The sequence below is a fragment of the Arvicola amphibius genome, chromosome 4, assembly GCF_903992535.2.
Source record: "Arvicola amphibius chromosome 4, mArvAmp1.2, whole genome shotgun sequence".
NCBI lineage: Eukaryota > Metazoa > Chordata > Mammalia > Rodentia > Cricetidae > Arvicola > Arvicola amphibius.
In genome coordinates this window covers 15,727,072-15,743,452 of record NC_052050.1, presented here as the reverse complement: position 1 = coordinate 15,743,452, position 16,381 = coordinate 15,727,072, and the positions used below count along the sequence as shown (strand labels likewise).

Genomic DNA, 16,381 nt, shown 5'->3' with positions numbered 1-16,381 from the left:
TAATGAGCAGACCTTTAAGGTAGCACAACTAAAATTTAACTGTAGACAGGGTTCTCAAATTGAAAATTAAGGATCAAGTTGTCAATCTTATCTCAGCATTTGAGTCATATTTACATTCATTTCATAATCTTCACCATGGCAACAGAAATATCTGCAAGTTGAAGGCTGCACTGAGTAGTGAAGTGGAAAATTCATCTGGAAGTTTTCGTGTTGCTCTTCCTGATACCCATCTGCTTAGTGTTCTTCAGTAATGAGAATTTATGGAACTTCTACAGTAAGAGCTGGCCAGCCACTAGAGAAACTAGAGACACCCGTGGTCTAAAACTGTTACCTTCTAATAAGGGGAAGTTAGACAAGCAACCAACAGTAAATCATAGCATAATGTGTCACAGGAACCTAGACAATGAAGAAATGCTTTTTAGAAAAGGTAACATTCAAATTCTGCCTTGAAAAATGACTTGTATTCCATTGGAGCAATTAGGCCTTTGTAAGCATTAAAAATATAGTGGCAGAACAGAAGTAGAGAAAAATGTGAAGATATGCTGTGTCTTTGGGGGGTTGGGAGTAACTGTAATGAGAAAACAATAAACCTGGTCATAAAGAATGGCAAATATTATCCCTAAGAAGAATGCCTTGAATGGCATCTTTGAGACTTTACAGAGGACCTTTATCACTATTTGCGGAGAAGAAACTGGTTAGTAAGCTCTGGTGATGAGGAAGACAGCTCTGACATGTAGTAATGAGCTGCGGGCAGGCCTGCTTTTCATCCCGCCCGGCTCCCAGCCGCCTGGCTAGCTTATGCCCCAAAATAACAACACACAAACTATTCATTTAAACACTGCCTGGCCCATTAGTTTCAGCCTCTTACTCACATCTTGACTAACCCATATCTAATAATCTGTGTAACACCACGAGGTGGTGTCTTACCGGGAAAGATTCAGCATGTCTGACCTGGCAGCTGGCTCCATTGCGTCGCTCCCCTAGAGGAGAGGCAGGGCAATTGCCCGAGGCATCTGCCTCACTCCCAGCATCCTGTTCTGTCTACTCCACCCACCTATGTTCTAACCTGTCAGGCCAAGCAGTTTCTTTATTAATTAACCAATGAAACAGCAGATAGATAGAAACACTCCTACATCACTGACAGCAACATATGGAAGATAGGCTGAAAAGGGGGAGACTGCAGGGTGGGATTCTAGTTAGGGGACTACACTAGAATTCTCATGTAGGTAAGAAATGCTAAGACTTGTAGCCTGAGGGTGGTGAACAGAGTATATGTCAGAGAGACATTTCAGAAATATTCCTAAGTATTTAGGAGGTAAATTGAAGGTAAAGATGAAGGGATCAAAAATGACTCCAGAACATATGGGAATGATGGAGGATGGTATTGTTCCTAATCAACACAGAACTTTCTAGATGATGGGCCAGCTATTATCATCAGTCCAAGAGGAAGAACATGCCCCTGAGGAGAACATGAGTCCCATTTGGGACACATTCAGAATGGACTGCTTCCAAGGAAAGGTGCACAGGCTGTATTTAGAGATGTTGGAGATAGGACTTTGGAAGATGGGCTGAATTCATTCATAGTGTGATGTCAGTAAATTGCAGTAGAAACAAACCCCAGGCTAATGTGAGATTTCCCTCAGTATGCTGTGAATATGTTTTATTGCCATTAGTTAATAAAGAAGCTGCTTTTGGCCAATGACTTAACAGAATAGAACTAGGTGGGGAAAACTAAACTGAATGTTCATTGCAGCAGTATTCACAGTACTCAAGGAATGGAAGCTGCCCGGGTGTTCATCAGCTGACAGATGGGTCAGGAAATTGTGGTTCATACACACAGTGATGAAGCATCATCCTTTGCAGCTCATAGATGAAACTGGAGATTGTTAAGTAGAAAAGCCAAGCTCAATGTAATGGGCATAGAAAATTAGTCCAACTTAGAAGCATAGTTCTGGTGAAGCTTTATTTGTACAAACAAGATATCACTACATTTCCCTTTTATCTAAAAGTTTAAAAGGTTATAACATATAAGAAAAACTGTGTACAATATATACAGTATATGCAGGCAATGAATACATCGATAATGTCATGTCCATTAATAATTTATAAATTCAAAGAAAATATTACATATCTATCCTATCTTGCTGAGTCCAAAAGTTATACCTAATTCACTTTCTATTCTAACTTACATTATCAAAACTATCTTTTTATGTCTCTCAACTTTATACACTTTACATTTCTTCAGTGAATTTCTTTTCTGGATCTCATAACAAGGAAAACTGTAAAGTTCAACTCCCTCAGAGACACGAGAAGGAAATAATACTACCTGAGTAAACATATATTGCTTTTGTAGAGGACCTGAGTTTAAATCCTAGTACTCACATAGCAGCTCACACCTGTTACTCCAGTTCCAGAGGATCCAATGGCTTCTGCTGACCTCCTTTATGACACCAAATATGCATGTAGTGCACAGTCATTCATGCAAATGTGACATCCATGCACACAAAATAAATAATTTTTAAATAGAGAACGAAGGCTTTCAAACTCTTTTTATGAAACTAGTATTGTTCTGATACCAAAACAAGATAAAAGCATAATTTAAAAAAAGAAAATTACAGACCAGTTTTTATAATGAACATACATGCAAAAATTCTCAATAAAATACAAACCAAATTCCGGATCACATCAAAAAGTGATTTATCATAACCAAGTTGACCTTTGCCATATGTAAATAAGTAAATGAAATTTGTCACATAAATGGACTCAAAGACTCATGATCATCTCAATAGATACAGAAAATCTAACGTCTCTGCATGATAAAAGTCATGTATATGCTAGGGATGGGGGAAGCATGCCTCAACATAATAAAGGCTACCTGTTACAAGCCTTTAGCCAACATCATGCTAAATGGAGTAAAACTCAAAGCAGTCTGGCTAAGATCAGAAACAAGGTAAGAGTCTCTACTCTTTTCACTTCTCCAAAATATATTACTTGAAGTCTTGGAGCAATAGAATGAGAAGGGAATAAAATGGATACAAATAGAAGTCAAAGTATCTCTTTCGAAGATAATAAGATTCTATACATAAGAGTCTAAGGAATATACACACACATAAAAACAAAACTTGGGGGGCTGGAGAGATGGCTCAGCGGTTAAGAGCATTGCCTGCTCTTCCAAAGGTCCTGAGTTCAATTCCCAGCAACCGCATGGTGGCTCACAACCATCTGTAATGAGATCCGGTGCCCTCTTCTGGCCTGCAGGCATACATGCAGACAGAATACTGAGCATACTGAATACATAATAAAAAAATAAATCTTAAAAAAATAAATCTTTTAGAAAACCTTGAGTTTATAAATACATTGAGCAAGTTTCAAGATACAAAATTAACTCATAAAAGTCAGTAGTCTTCCTCTCTCTGTACCAATGACAAATGTACTGAAAACAAAATCAGGGCTACAATTCCAGTCACACAGTAACTACAAAAAATAATAAGCTATGTTTGAATAAATCTAACCAAGGGATTAAAAGACCTCTACAATGAAAACTTTAAGACACTAGAGAAAGAAATTGAGAAAGATACTGGGAGATGGAAAGACCTCCATGCTCATGTATCAGAAGAGCTAATCTTGTGGGAAAAGCAATTGGCAGGTTTATGCCATCCCAATAAAAATTCCAAGGTCCTTCCTCACAAATTGAGGGGAAAAAAATTCATAATTTGTATGGAAACACAAAAGACCAAGGACAGCCAAATCAGTACTGAGCAAAAATAGTTCTACAGAATGTATCACCATACATGATTTTAGTTATGCTACAGGGCCGTAGTAATAAAAATGCAGTGTGGTACTAGCACACACAAACACACACACACACACATAGATCAGTGGACCCAAGTATAATTCCACACAACTACAGCTAACTGATTCTTTACCAAAATACTAAAGACATACATTGGAAGAAGGAATTTTTAACAAACAATGCTAGGAAACACGGATTTCGGCATTCAGAAAAATGAAACTAAATCTCTCCCTACAAAACTGAATTTTAAATGAACCAAGGACCTCAACATAAGACCTGTAACCCTGAAACTCCTAGCAAAAAAGTAGGGAATATGCTCAATATCTGTGTGTATATGCCAGCAAAAAGTAACTTCTGAGGAAAAAAAAATAAGCACTGAATCTGCCTATCTAAGAGGTAGTTTAAGGTTCTTTGCTGCCCAGAAATACAATGTTGGCTCAGCTAATCTGTTGTCTGGGTTTCTGTCCTGCCTGGTTTCTGTCCTTCCACCAGGCCCCACAGCCATTTAGCCCCCAAAGAAATCACACAGAGGTCTATATTAATGATAAACTGGCCCATAACTCTTATAACTATAACACATTATTCTTATCTATGTTAGCCACATGGCTTGGTACCTTTTTCAGCAAGGCAATCACATCTTCCTTCTTCTGTGGTTGGGACAGGACTGTGGAGGAATGGGCTTCCTCCTTCCCAGAATTCTGTTCTCATTGACCCACTTCTACTTCCCATCTGGTTGTCCTGCCTATACTTCTTGCCTGGCTACTGGCCAATCAGCATTTATTTAAAACATAAATTGACAGAATATAGACAATTGTCCCACACCACTAATCAGAGCCAATCTTTCTGAACTGGGCTGGAGGATGGCTCAGAGGTTAAGAGCACTGGCTGCTCTTCCAGAGGTCCGGAGTTCAATCCCCAGCAACCACATGGTGGTTCACAACCATCTATGAGATCTGGTGCCCTCTTCTGGCGGGCAGGCATACATGCAGACAGAACATTGTATACATAATAAATAAATTTTAAAAAATCTTTCTGAACTTAAATGAAATTCTTTTAAATTCTCACAATGTATTTCTGAAGCTCCAGAACTACAAAACATATTGAAGGAAAATGACACCTTTGTCTTCATACAGCTGACAGAAAATGAGGCAAGCAAAGGCATGGGAGTTCTTGGCAAAAGCGTTGATTCCTTCATGTCCTAAACAATGATTGCCTGCTGACATATGAATGTATCTTACCAAAATTAGTACTTTACCATACCCTCCTGTGAATGACTGTTTTCTAAGCACACACAAAAAAATGCACTCAAGAGGTACAGTAATTTAAAGCAGCCTCCCTCTTTCCCTTTAATGCATGTTGGGCTATGGTGGAGAATCTATTGGTGCTGCCACCTTTGTGTTAGCTGTCTTGTAGACTGAAAATGATTTCATGTTTGCTGGAATAAGTGGCAGTTGTTAGACATAGGGAGCCTTTTGTAGTCATTGGTTAATAGTGGTAGAAAATGGCCACTGTCACAAAGCACAAGAGCTCCTCTTCTGATCCCATGATGGAGTCTGAACAGTTTTTCTGTAAGGTATGATTTTAGCTTTTCCAGAGATCTAACGTATGAAGGTGATGTTTTACTAATGCTTATTTCACTGACATTGAGGTCTCAAGTCCCATTCTCACTCCTGCTCTTTCTCTGTCTGTTCATCCCTCTATTGTCTGTCTTTCAACCACACTTCACACTAAAGATACTGGTAACTTCTAAAGTAAACATTAAAATCAGGAATTTTTCCCACAAAAAGTTTACTTTTCTTTTTTTGTTTGTTTGGCGTTTTGTTGTTGTTGTTGTTGTTTGTCTATGTGTTTCTATTTTGTTCTTTTGCGACAGGGTTTCTCTGTGTAACAGGCCTGTCTGTCCTGGAACTCACATTGCATTCTAGGCTGACCTCAAACTCACTGAGATCCGCCTGCCTTTGCCACCCAAGGGATTAAAGGTGTGCACCACCATTTCACAGCGAAATTTACTATTCACATAAAATCCAGAGGGACTGCATGGTTGGAAGAGGTCTGTTCTATACAGTTTAGGGGGCAGCGGGGAGCTTGTCTAGTGGAGACTGCCATCTTTTAACACAGTGTTTCTGGGCTTGATGTTATTAGCTGGCAGACTGGAGAAGATAGATAAAGTGCAGGAACAGATTTTTCTGGGCCAAGTCTGAAGTAATGAACACCATTTCTCCCCACATTTCATTAAACATAACCCAGTCACTACCCAACCCTCACTCCCTGTTGAATGCAAGGCCATTTTCCAAGAACAAGCCTTGACTAGAAGGAAAGCATCACCTTGTAGGTGGTAGCCAGCTATGCACAGTCTTATCTCACTAGGTCTCCCTAAGCAATTCTCCTTATTTGCCTCTATAATACACAAGCATTCCACAGCACAGACATACTGTGTCAACCCATATTAAGATAGGGACCCCACCAGCTGGCTGTTAGCATTTTGTCACATCTGATCATCACACAATGTCAAAGCATCCAAGTCGTGTTCTCTGAAACATTAAAGTTTTGTGTGTTGAGTTTGTCATCACAAAAGCTAAGAAAATTAATATACCACCTACACATTACTGTCAAGGCTACAATGATGAGCAGACATCCATGCCTGAAATACTTCAATTCACTTGTTAGCATATTTCAGTTCTACAAATAAAAATTTCCAGACTATCTCCCTAGAGTACTAAGTGTAAATCTATTAGAAAAGCAAACATACTGCCGTTGTAATCATAAAGCAGTTAAATGGGGATGAGACAGAGTGATTCTTGCTTTAGAAAGGGTTTTTCTCTGAACTCTTAAGGCACAAGAAACCAATTCATCAAATGACAGTAGCTCCTTGTAACTCAAAGTTGTCATGGGTGGGTTTGGTTTGTTTCCAGTAATGTATGTCAAGGGGCTACTGATGCCTACAAGTTAAAACAGAAGAGGATCTCCCCTCACCTACCCCTCCCCAGTTCTGGATAACACCTTCTCTGACTTTTGTTAAAGCGTGTGCATTCAGGAAAGAGAAGAAAAGACAGTGTGGGTAGGGTGAGACAATCCTCAACTCTGACCAGGGGTTGCTTCTATCTAAAATCAAATATATGAGGTATCGTGGTGGATTGTAATTGTAATCTCAGCAATCAGGAGGCTGCAGGAGGATTACAAGTTGGAGGCCAGCCTGGGTGGGTGGGTATGTGGGTGTGTGGGTGTCTGTCTGCCTAGCTGCCTGTCTGTGTCCCCTGTTGGCTTACAAAAGAGTTTCACAATAGCCCAGAATGGAGTATAACAAAGATTATTTATTTGGGGATAAACTCACAGAAAGAGTACCGACCTGCAGTCCTCTGCTTGTGCAGTGGGAGTTGGAGCCAAATCTAGCAGCCAGGAGAGTCACACAGGTTTTGTGTCTTCATTAATAGTACATGAGACCACGCCCAAAGTGGACCTGTATCTTAAAGGCTATTGGCTGAAGGAGTTCCCACAACACCTCCCCTTTTTTCTAAATAAGAGAGTTCTAAGCCTAATACAAAACAATATACAATAAGAACACATATCAAGTATTGTCCAGGGTAAAGAGGCAAAAACATACATAAAAATTAGAATTACAACCAGCATGAACAACATCAAACAAGAAACATGCTAAATGTTTACATAGTTATCCTATCTTAAGGAGTCTAAAGTCTTACATTTAAAATGGCTTGGCTAAGTCATGAGAGAAAAGTAACTATGTCTACCTAGTCTTCAACCCAATTAAAGACCTGAGAACGGAAATAATATTACTTGAGTAAACAGGAAGTGCAATCAAGCAACTTCCAAAAGGTGCAAGAAATGACAGAGACAACTGGCTACCTGAGCAATCACCCGAAGTCTCATTTGCAATGTTGGGGCAACCAACTTTGGCTAAGGCCTAGAGTATCTGACAGACCATTTTCAGAGGCAGGACATTTTGAGAAACTGTCTTACCCTGTCTTAGCAAGGTGTGGCAGTCTTTTTGCTTGTATCCTCCTTATCCAGTCTGGACACCATGCATTTTTGTCAGTGGTCAAAGCAGAGGCATTTCTTTGCCCGAAGGCCAGTTTTGCCAAGAAGAAAACAAGCTCCAGATGGAGTGTCTTTGTTGCCCAACATTTTCTTGGGAATAGATTGGTGCTGCCAGGAACAATTGTGTCTTATGCCAACAGACTGACAAACTGCCAATATAGGCATTTTGTCTCTGTCAATTCTAGAATTTTGGAAGTTGCTTACAATACACTTGTTTAATACCCTTCTGGAGTCTTTAAAGAGTTGAAGACAGATAATTATAGTTTTCCGTAGTTATGAGAAAGGATAAATTAGATATAAAACTTCAGACCCACAAAGATAGGATATGTGGTAGAGTATTTTCCTTAATTTGTCAAATGTAAATAAACTAAATATTGTAACTATAATTTTTCCTTGATAACTGTTTTATATATGTAATTTTAATATGTTCAAGTTAAAACCCTCCTTTTTAGTTAGATAGAAAGGGGGAGATGATATGGGATGTCCTTCTATGTATGTGTTGCTTTTATTGTTTAATGAATAAAGCTGCTTTGGCCTATGGCAGGGCAGAATATAGCCAGGCTGGAAGAGATATAGAGAGAAATTAGGCAGAGTCAAGGAGATGCCATATAGCTGCCGAAGGACACATTGGAACCTTGCCGGTAGGCCACAACCACATGATGATACACATATTAATAGAAATGGGTTAATTTAAGATGTAAGAGTTAGTTAATAAGAAGCCTGAGCTAATAGGCCAAACAGTGTTGTAATTAATATAGTTTCCATGTGACTGTTCAGGTCAAGGCGGCCGGGAACAAAAGAGCAGTCTCGGTTTACATCCCCTTCCTTTCTCTTCCCTGTCACTCTCTTCTCTTCCCCTGTCTCCCTCTTATTTTCATCCCCATCTTTCTCTCTTCCAGCCTTACCTTGGCATGAGTTGTTGTGTTCCACCAAATTCCTGCCATAATAAACTGAATTCATGAGCACGACAAACCCTTCCTCTGTTGAGTTGTTTCTGTCAGGTATTTTCTCATAGTGGTGAAAAGTCGGACATAGAAAGTAGTCATTCTTTCAGTATTGCATTTTGCATTTTGTTATATAAGATAGAAATGAAAAATAGGTTTTTTTTTAGTAAGTCACACTTAATTCTTACTACAGTCCTGAAAGCTAGACATTGCTACCTCACCAAGAGGTTACCTAGCTTGCTTGCCCTTGGTTATAAAGCTTGTGAGTGGTGTGGCAGAACTAGGATTTGAGTGGGTTTGTTTCACTTTGAGAGCTGAAAGGCAGCACTGAATGCAGACAGGAGAGCTTGCAGGGTGACTTTGAATCACAGGCAGTCTTACTTAAGATGTGCAAATAATTTGTCCTCACCACTCCCTCTCGACCTATAGTCTTTATAACCACTTTGAACCTATCTTAAAGTCTATCTTCATTGCCATAATCTTCCACTAGAGAGAAAGTATGCTTTTTGTTTGGTCATGACTAAAATTACACCTACCACAGTTCACACTGCTTGATTTGTTAGTTCATAGTTTCCCAAAACGCTAATTAAAAATTGTTTACCTTGGGCTGGAGAGATGGCTCAGCAGTTGAAACTGCTTGCTGCTCTTGCAAAAGGCACAGGTTTGGTTCTCAAATCATATGCAGCAGCTCACAATGACCTGTAACTCCAACAACAGGGACTCTGACACCATCTGGCTTCAGCCACACAGTGCACATAAACTCATGTAGGCACCCAGACATACACGTAAATAAAGATAAGTACACATAAATTTGTCAACATAAATGATTAATTATTTTAATTATAATAGAAATTTAGTGTTTGGAAGGCAGTGGCAGGTGAATCTCTTTAAGTTCAAGGTTAATCTAGTCTATATAGCAAGTTCTCCAAGCCAACAAGAGCTACATAAGAGAGTCCTCGTCTCAAAAAAAATAATTATTATTTATACTGGTGGGTTCTTGTTCATGTTCCACTGAATGGGGGAAATAACATTTACTTTTATACTTACGCTTATAAGTATAGTGTTTTTCCAATAATCTAGAAATTGTTATTTTGGAAACTATGATATACACATCTAAAGTGTTACTGCTTAATTGCTTAGGAGTGGTTGTATGAAAAACATGGCTTCTATTCCCAATAGAGATTAATAGAAAGCCTGATTGAGAAACAGGCTTTGAATATCCTTGGAATACCATGCTGAGGATTTTCTTTAATTTCATTCTGCTCTTATGAGAAACACCATGAACAATAACAACTTAAGGAAGAAAGGGTTTATTTCAGCTTCCAGATTACAGTCCATTGTCGAGGGAAGTCCAAGCAGGAACTTGAAGGTAGGCCTGCTTACTGTTGTTCCACACAGTAAGTACTGACCAAGGAAGTACAATAGAAACCTGGGAAGAATGATGCTGCTTGACTTGAACTCTGGCTTATACTCAGCAAGCTTTCTTATGCAGTTCAGGCTGCCTGCCTTACGGCCCTCCAGCATCAGTTAATAAGACAAACACACACTCCCCATAGATACACTCACAGATCATTATGGTCTAGCCAGTTTCCAACTGAGGCTCTGCTCTCAGATGACTCTAAGCTATGTCAAGTTGATAGTTGAAGCTAATCAGAACAGGGTTTAAAGGGATATACTGAAGGAATTTTAAGTCATTGAAGATTTTTTTTAGCAAGATTTTGATGAGCTTTTGCAGTAGTGTATTGTTGAAATGATCCAGGTAGTGAACACTGAAATAGAGTAGAAACTTCCAGGTGAGGAAGTTGAAGGAGAAAAGTTGATACTGGGTTTTTATGCCTAACTGTTTGAAAAAAAAAATTAGTCTTAAAGTTTTGTTTTTAAGGAAAAGTTCCAACTTCAAAAGATAACTTTAATTTGACAGTAATGGAGGTAGAGAGAGCCAGCAGGCAGCTAAAAAAAGTGGAAAAAAATAAGTCTCTGTGTTTGAGATGTCTCTGTGGGAGTCATTCACATTAAGGTAAAAGTTAAAGCCAGGAGACAAGAGCTACCTAGGAGGAAAAGAAGGCAAAGGCTTTACTTCATTGGAAAAACAGTACATTAGAAAGAAGTACCTGCATATTGTCACAGTTGTTGAGAGATAGCAGGGTTTTGTTTGTGGTGTGTTTGAGGGGAGGGAGGATTGTTGTTGGTTGGTTGGTTGGTTGATTGGTTGGTTGGTTGGTTGGTTGGTTGGTTGGTTGGTTGGTTGGTTTTGGTTGGTTGTTTGGTTTTTCGGGATGGGGTTTCTTTGTGTAGCCCTAGGTGTCCTGGAACTAGCTCAGGCTGATCTCAAACTCAGATACTGCCTATGTCTGCCTCCTGAGTACTGGGATTAAAGGTGTGTACCACTATGCCTTAGGAGATAGTTTTAATGAAGCAGTAAGTAGGGTCTAATGCTGGAAGGAAAAAATAAGAGAAAGAAAACACCAAAGGTTAAAAGAAGCATCACAGCTAAAAACTACCAATGATGTTAGAGAGCGAGGAGCCAAGGAGATGATATGAGTAGAAACAGATTTGCACAAGTGAATCAGACCACATGCACATGTGGTACTGTACTTTACAGAAGAACAAGACACACCTGGAAATGCTAGCACACAGCATAAATTGTTGTTACCTTTTGTATCCCAAACACCATAAGCTTTGGGTTCACTGAACTCTTCAGAATTGTTTGTTTTCTTTTCTTTTTCTTCACTATATAACACAGGCTTGTCTCAAACTTGTAATCCTCCTGCCTCAGCCTCTTGACTGCTTTCTAGAATTACAGGTACAGGCCCAGCAAAGTCATTCTTTTATAAAAATCAAAAGGAAATGAATGACAGTTGTCACCCTTATCTCACCCTGTATTATGTGCTATTTATATACTCAGTGGCCAATCAATGGCAGTAGTAACAAACATTGTTATCTCTAGGTACAGATGTACACTGGAGAAATTCAAGCATCTTAGTATAAATACATGAAATCACTGGGGCAAAATCAGTTCTGTGTCTTAATCACTAGGACAAAGTCAGTTCTGTGTCTTAACTGAAAATCCTATTCACTGTGGATACAAGCTTTTTTGTTACTTTTATAATTCCAAAAGACATGGATTCTCCTTCAGGACTTAAAACTTAAGAAATAGGTCGGAGGCCTGTATTCAGGAGCTGTTGTCACAACTGTACAGTTATGGATGAGTCGCTTAAAAAATAATCCTTACACCAGGAAAACTCCACCAGTTTTACTGTTACTGGATGGATGGAATTTTGAGGTCTCTGCCTCTGTTATACCTAACTTTCCTACCAACAGTTTGTTGTCGGTGACAGTTCAGTGGGCATTTTCAGATGACATAAGTGTGAAACAACCCTGTGCTCAGGCCTCAAGACGATAGTGATGAGTCCACACAGATTAAGCCTGTCTAGGCATTTTTCCAGCTAAATCATTTCCTTCCTCTGTGATTAACTTTGGTAAAAAGCATTCATTGTAGTCTAGAAATTCTATGAAGACAAAAATTGGAATTGTTTTCAAAATCCTACTGAAATGAAGATTCTAGAATGGTGTACACATACATACATACACACACACACACACACACACACACACACATATATATATATATAAATATGGAAGCTGCCCCACCTCATATTCTCCAGGTTCAAAAGGAGAAAGGGAGAGGAAAGAAGGAGAGAGGGATGAAGAGATCTAGTCTCTTCCCCTTGTTTGTTTGTTTGTTTGTTTGTTTGTTTGTTTGTTTGGAGGCCGTATTGCTGTGTATCCCAGGCTACTGCCCAGGACACAAGAGTTATATCATGAAACTCATAAGAATGAGAGAACAACTTGAAGAAATTGACTCTCAACTTCTGCCAAGGGAATTCTTAGCATGAAAATCTGGTCATCAGGCATGGTGTCATGTACCTACACTGCTGGGACCCTAATACCCAGGGGATTTTTTTGTCCTAAAAACATTGTTAACATTTATACATGAATTAGACTGCATTAGGTATTTTGAAGAATATAAGTGATCTAGATTTTCTTTCAGTAATGTAAATAAGAATACATACATGTATATCTCACATATACTACACAAACATATGCTAACACATAAACGAATATATTGCCAGGGGATTTAACTCAGTTGGTAAAGGGATTGCCTAGTTTGTAAGAAAGTTTGGGATTGATCCCCAGCATCACATAAATCAGGTATGGTAGTACACACCTGTATCTAGGACTCAGGAGGTAATGGCAAGATCAGAAGTTCAAGGTTGGACTGGTAAGATGGTCAGAGGGTAAAGGTACTTGTTGTCAAACTTGATGGATGACCTGAGTTTGATAACCTAGACCTGTTACATGGTAGAAGGAGAAGAGTGATTCTCACATGTTGTTCTCTGGCCTTCACATGCATACATGCATACATACAGAAATGTAGTTTAAAAAATAAAAATGGGTTTTGAGGCCTAGGTAGCCTCATGTAGCATGATACCCTGGGGGTTGGGGAGAAATCATTGAGCTGGGAATTTAGCTCAGTGAAGTATTTAGCCCTTGGATTGCTACTCAGCATCACAAACAGTTGGGGAGTGCATGCTCTTTGTGTGTGTGTGTGTGTGTGTGTGTGTGTGTATGTGTGTGAGAGAGAGAGAGATTAACCCTTAAAGATTATCATTAGGATACTTTGAGTTGGAACAGAACAGAAGATTCTAATAAATGGATTAAACTGCAAAAAAAAAATAATAATTGCTTTATTTAAAGTAGCCCAAAATTAGAGTAGCTTAGAGCCTTACACAGTAGGGCTCAGGCTCAATTCTCCAGTACTTTTTAGCCTAACCCTGCTTTTGACTTTGTCCTCAGGACAGCTGATCACATGATTTAGGCCACGGAGACAGTTCTGACCATCTAGAGCTTATAAGACAATATCCAAGTGGTTGGAAGGAGGCTTTTCTCTTTCATGAATAAATTAGGAGTCTGTTATCTGTAACACCCGATTCTGTGTTACCCCCTCGGTACAGTTCGCGCGCCACTGTACCTCACGCGAGTCGGACAAGGGCCTGGAGATTGAAAGAACACACAAAGAGACCTGGTCATTCGGAAGGAGATCAGCCAAATGCCGTTTATTTAGCCTTGGGGAAAATCTTATATACCCCACTCCTACCCAAGGAATTCCACCCAGGCAGGTGGGAAATTACCATATCTAACTGCTGCACGAGGACTTCCACCTAGGCAGGTGGGAAATTACCATATCTAACTGCTGCACAAGGACTTCCACCTAGGCAGGTGGGAAATTACCATACCAACAATAGAGTCAACAATGCCCTACAGCAAATCACCAGGCGGGGCAGAGGGAGCACAGGAACAAACAGGATGCTTAGTCATCTGACCAGAAACTGTCCTCAAGATGAGCCCCAGGAACAAGGGCAGACCCGGGCCCTACAGTTATCAGAGAGATAGAGAGGAGTTGATGCTGTCAGGAAACAGTTTAGTGGAGGAGAAAGCATGTAACAGTGTGGTAAATACTGTAGTAGAGATCGTAAGTCTCTACTGGTGGCATCAGAAAGAACATATTCCACTGTGCTCAGCTGCAAGAAGAGGAGGCTTGGTAGAGGCTGTCCAGAGGTGACTTTAGGAAGAGGCCTTCAGTCTATTTTGACCCATCTTTAGTTTATACCGAGGGACACTGCCAATGGAGAAATCCAATAAACAAGTGGCTCTAACACTGAAGCCTGAGGCTGAGAAGAAAAGTCTAGATAGAGAGAAGTTGCATAGGCTATAGATAGCAGTGCTGCTGGAGGACTGATGGGTGACCTAGTTCAGTGAGAACACAGAACAGGGTGCAGAGAGTCTGAGGAGCACTGACCTGTTAGTACTAATGAAGAGTTGCCGACAAAGACAGAAAATAAAAAATGAAAATCTTTTAATGTTTTTGTTTAAGAGATGGAAATAAGCCAACTGGAAATGGCTTTTATAATATCCAAACATGCTATTTGCCTAGTAACAAATGCTTCCCTAAGATACTGACTTAATGGTGCCTAGTTTTGTTGGAGAAGTGACTGGACCTGAGTGGTCAAGGCACAACTGAAGCATTAAATTATTAAATGACTCTCTTTCTTTGCAGGAGTGGCCACACTTTACTTGCCTTCTGGTTTTCCCGCCAAGAGGGAAAACTAAACCGACAGCAGACTATTGAACTGGGACATCACATTCTCAAAGCTCACATCTTTAAGGTAATTAGAGAACTGAGACTTTTTTCCTTTCCTTCTTTAGCAGACTTTCCTAAACACTATATTCAGGGGTTGAACCTTATTCCCATATGATCCCTTCTTTCTGAAATTAGTTTGCTCTATTTCCTAAATTATGTGTCCTGTTTATCTCTCAGCCTTTAGAAAGAGCTAACCCTGTTCTGACAGCGAAGTTAAATACCTCCCCTGTAGAGAAGCTGAATAGGTTAGTAGGCTATTTACCTAGACATTCCAGGGAATATATACACAATATCATTTACATAAGGAGCACATACAAACACTTATATATGTTCTACATATGACCTATCATCTCCCGAAAACAGCCATGTTGTAAGATGATTGAAGATTTTTATGATAGCTAAACATACATTTATGTAATTTCTAATGCTGGGGCATTCATGGTCTACATGAAAGCACAGGAAGAAACCATTCTCCTCCTTTTTAGTCCACAGTTCACTATTACTATTTAACACTGTGTTTGACAGTTCCAGCCCTGTGGGCTCATGGTATAATTCAAATATAAAGCACTTGCCTAGCATGCAGAAGGCCCTGTGTTCATTCCCCAGAACTGCAAAAATAAAAGTCTCAGGCAGAACTGGTGGTACATGTGTGTAACCAGCAAGGGAGGCTAAAGGCTAAGGCTGAATGCTGCTAAGAGTTTAAAGCCAATCAGGAATACATAATTCTAATAGTTCTATTCCCTATAGTCTCCTCAGAGTTCTTCTCTACTTCAGTAGTGAAAAATTTGAGTATCTTAAACAGTTCTCTAGGTCAGACAAACCCCCAAGAGATGTAAAGATTAACAGTTCCCCAAGTGCCTCACAAATTCTTACCAGTATATAAGCACACAGCCAGAGAAGTTTGGTCATCAAATGGACAGAAGTGAAACACACTGTGGCAAGTTCTTTATTTGAATCATAATTACCTTGTCTAACAAATCACTGTATAAAAAATGGCTTTCACCTAGTGACCTTATTTGCTAGGAACAGAACACAACTAGTACAGCTGGCAGGATTCCAATTTCAAATGTGTAGTATAATATCTACTTCATCCATAAACACTAAGATAATTGTCCTTCGATTAGGAGATAACTGTCAGTCTTTGAACAAGACAGTCTGCATGGGATTAGATACAAAGATGAAGAGGATGCTTGCCTTTGTACACCATAAAATAAACGCCACATTAGCAGAGAAAGAATATGAAGCTTCATTTAACCAAGTGTGGCTTTAGTACATAGGAACCTACATTTAAACTGTACGCTTCTGTCATTAGCACAGTTTTATCTTAGACTGATGCAGACAGAATGGTGGTGTGAGATAAGAATGACGCGTGTGATTCAGGCTGTAAAT

At 39.5% G+C, this 16,381-nt stretch overlaps 1 protein-coding gene across 1 annotated transcript in view; it reads left to right on the top strand.

Moving 5' to 3' along the window:
- Positions 1-16,381, top strand: part of Tanc2 (tetratricopeptide repeat, ankyrin repeat and coiled-coil containing 2) — a 306,319-nt gene that overhangs the window by 250,367 nt on the left and 39,571 nt on the right. The window contains exon 15 of the mRNA XM_042055015.1: positions 14,909-15,017. Coding sequence (XP_041910949.1) covers positions 14,909-15,017 — 109 coding nt within the window. The remainder of the gene's footprint in view (positions 1-14,908; positions 15,018-16,381) is intronic.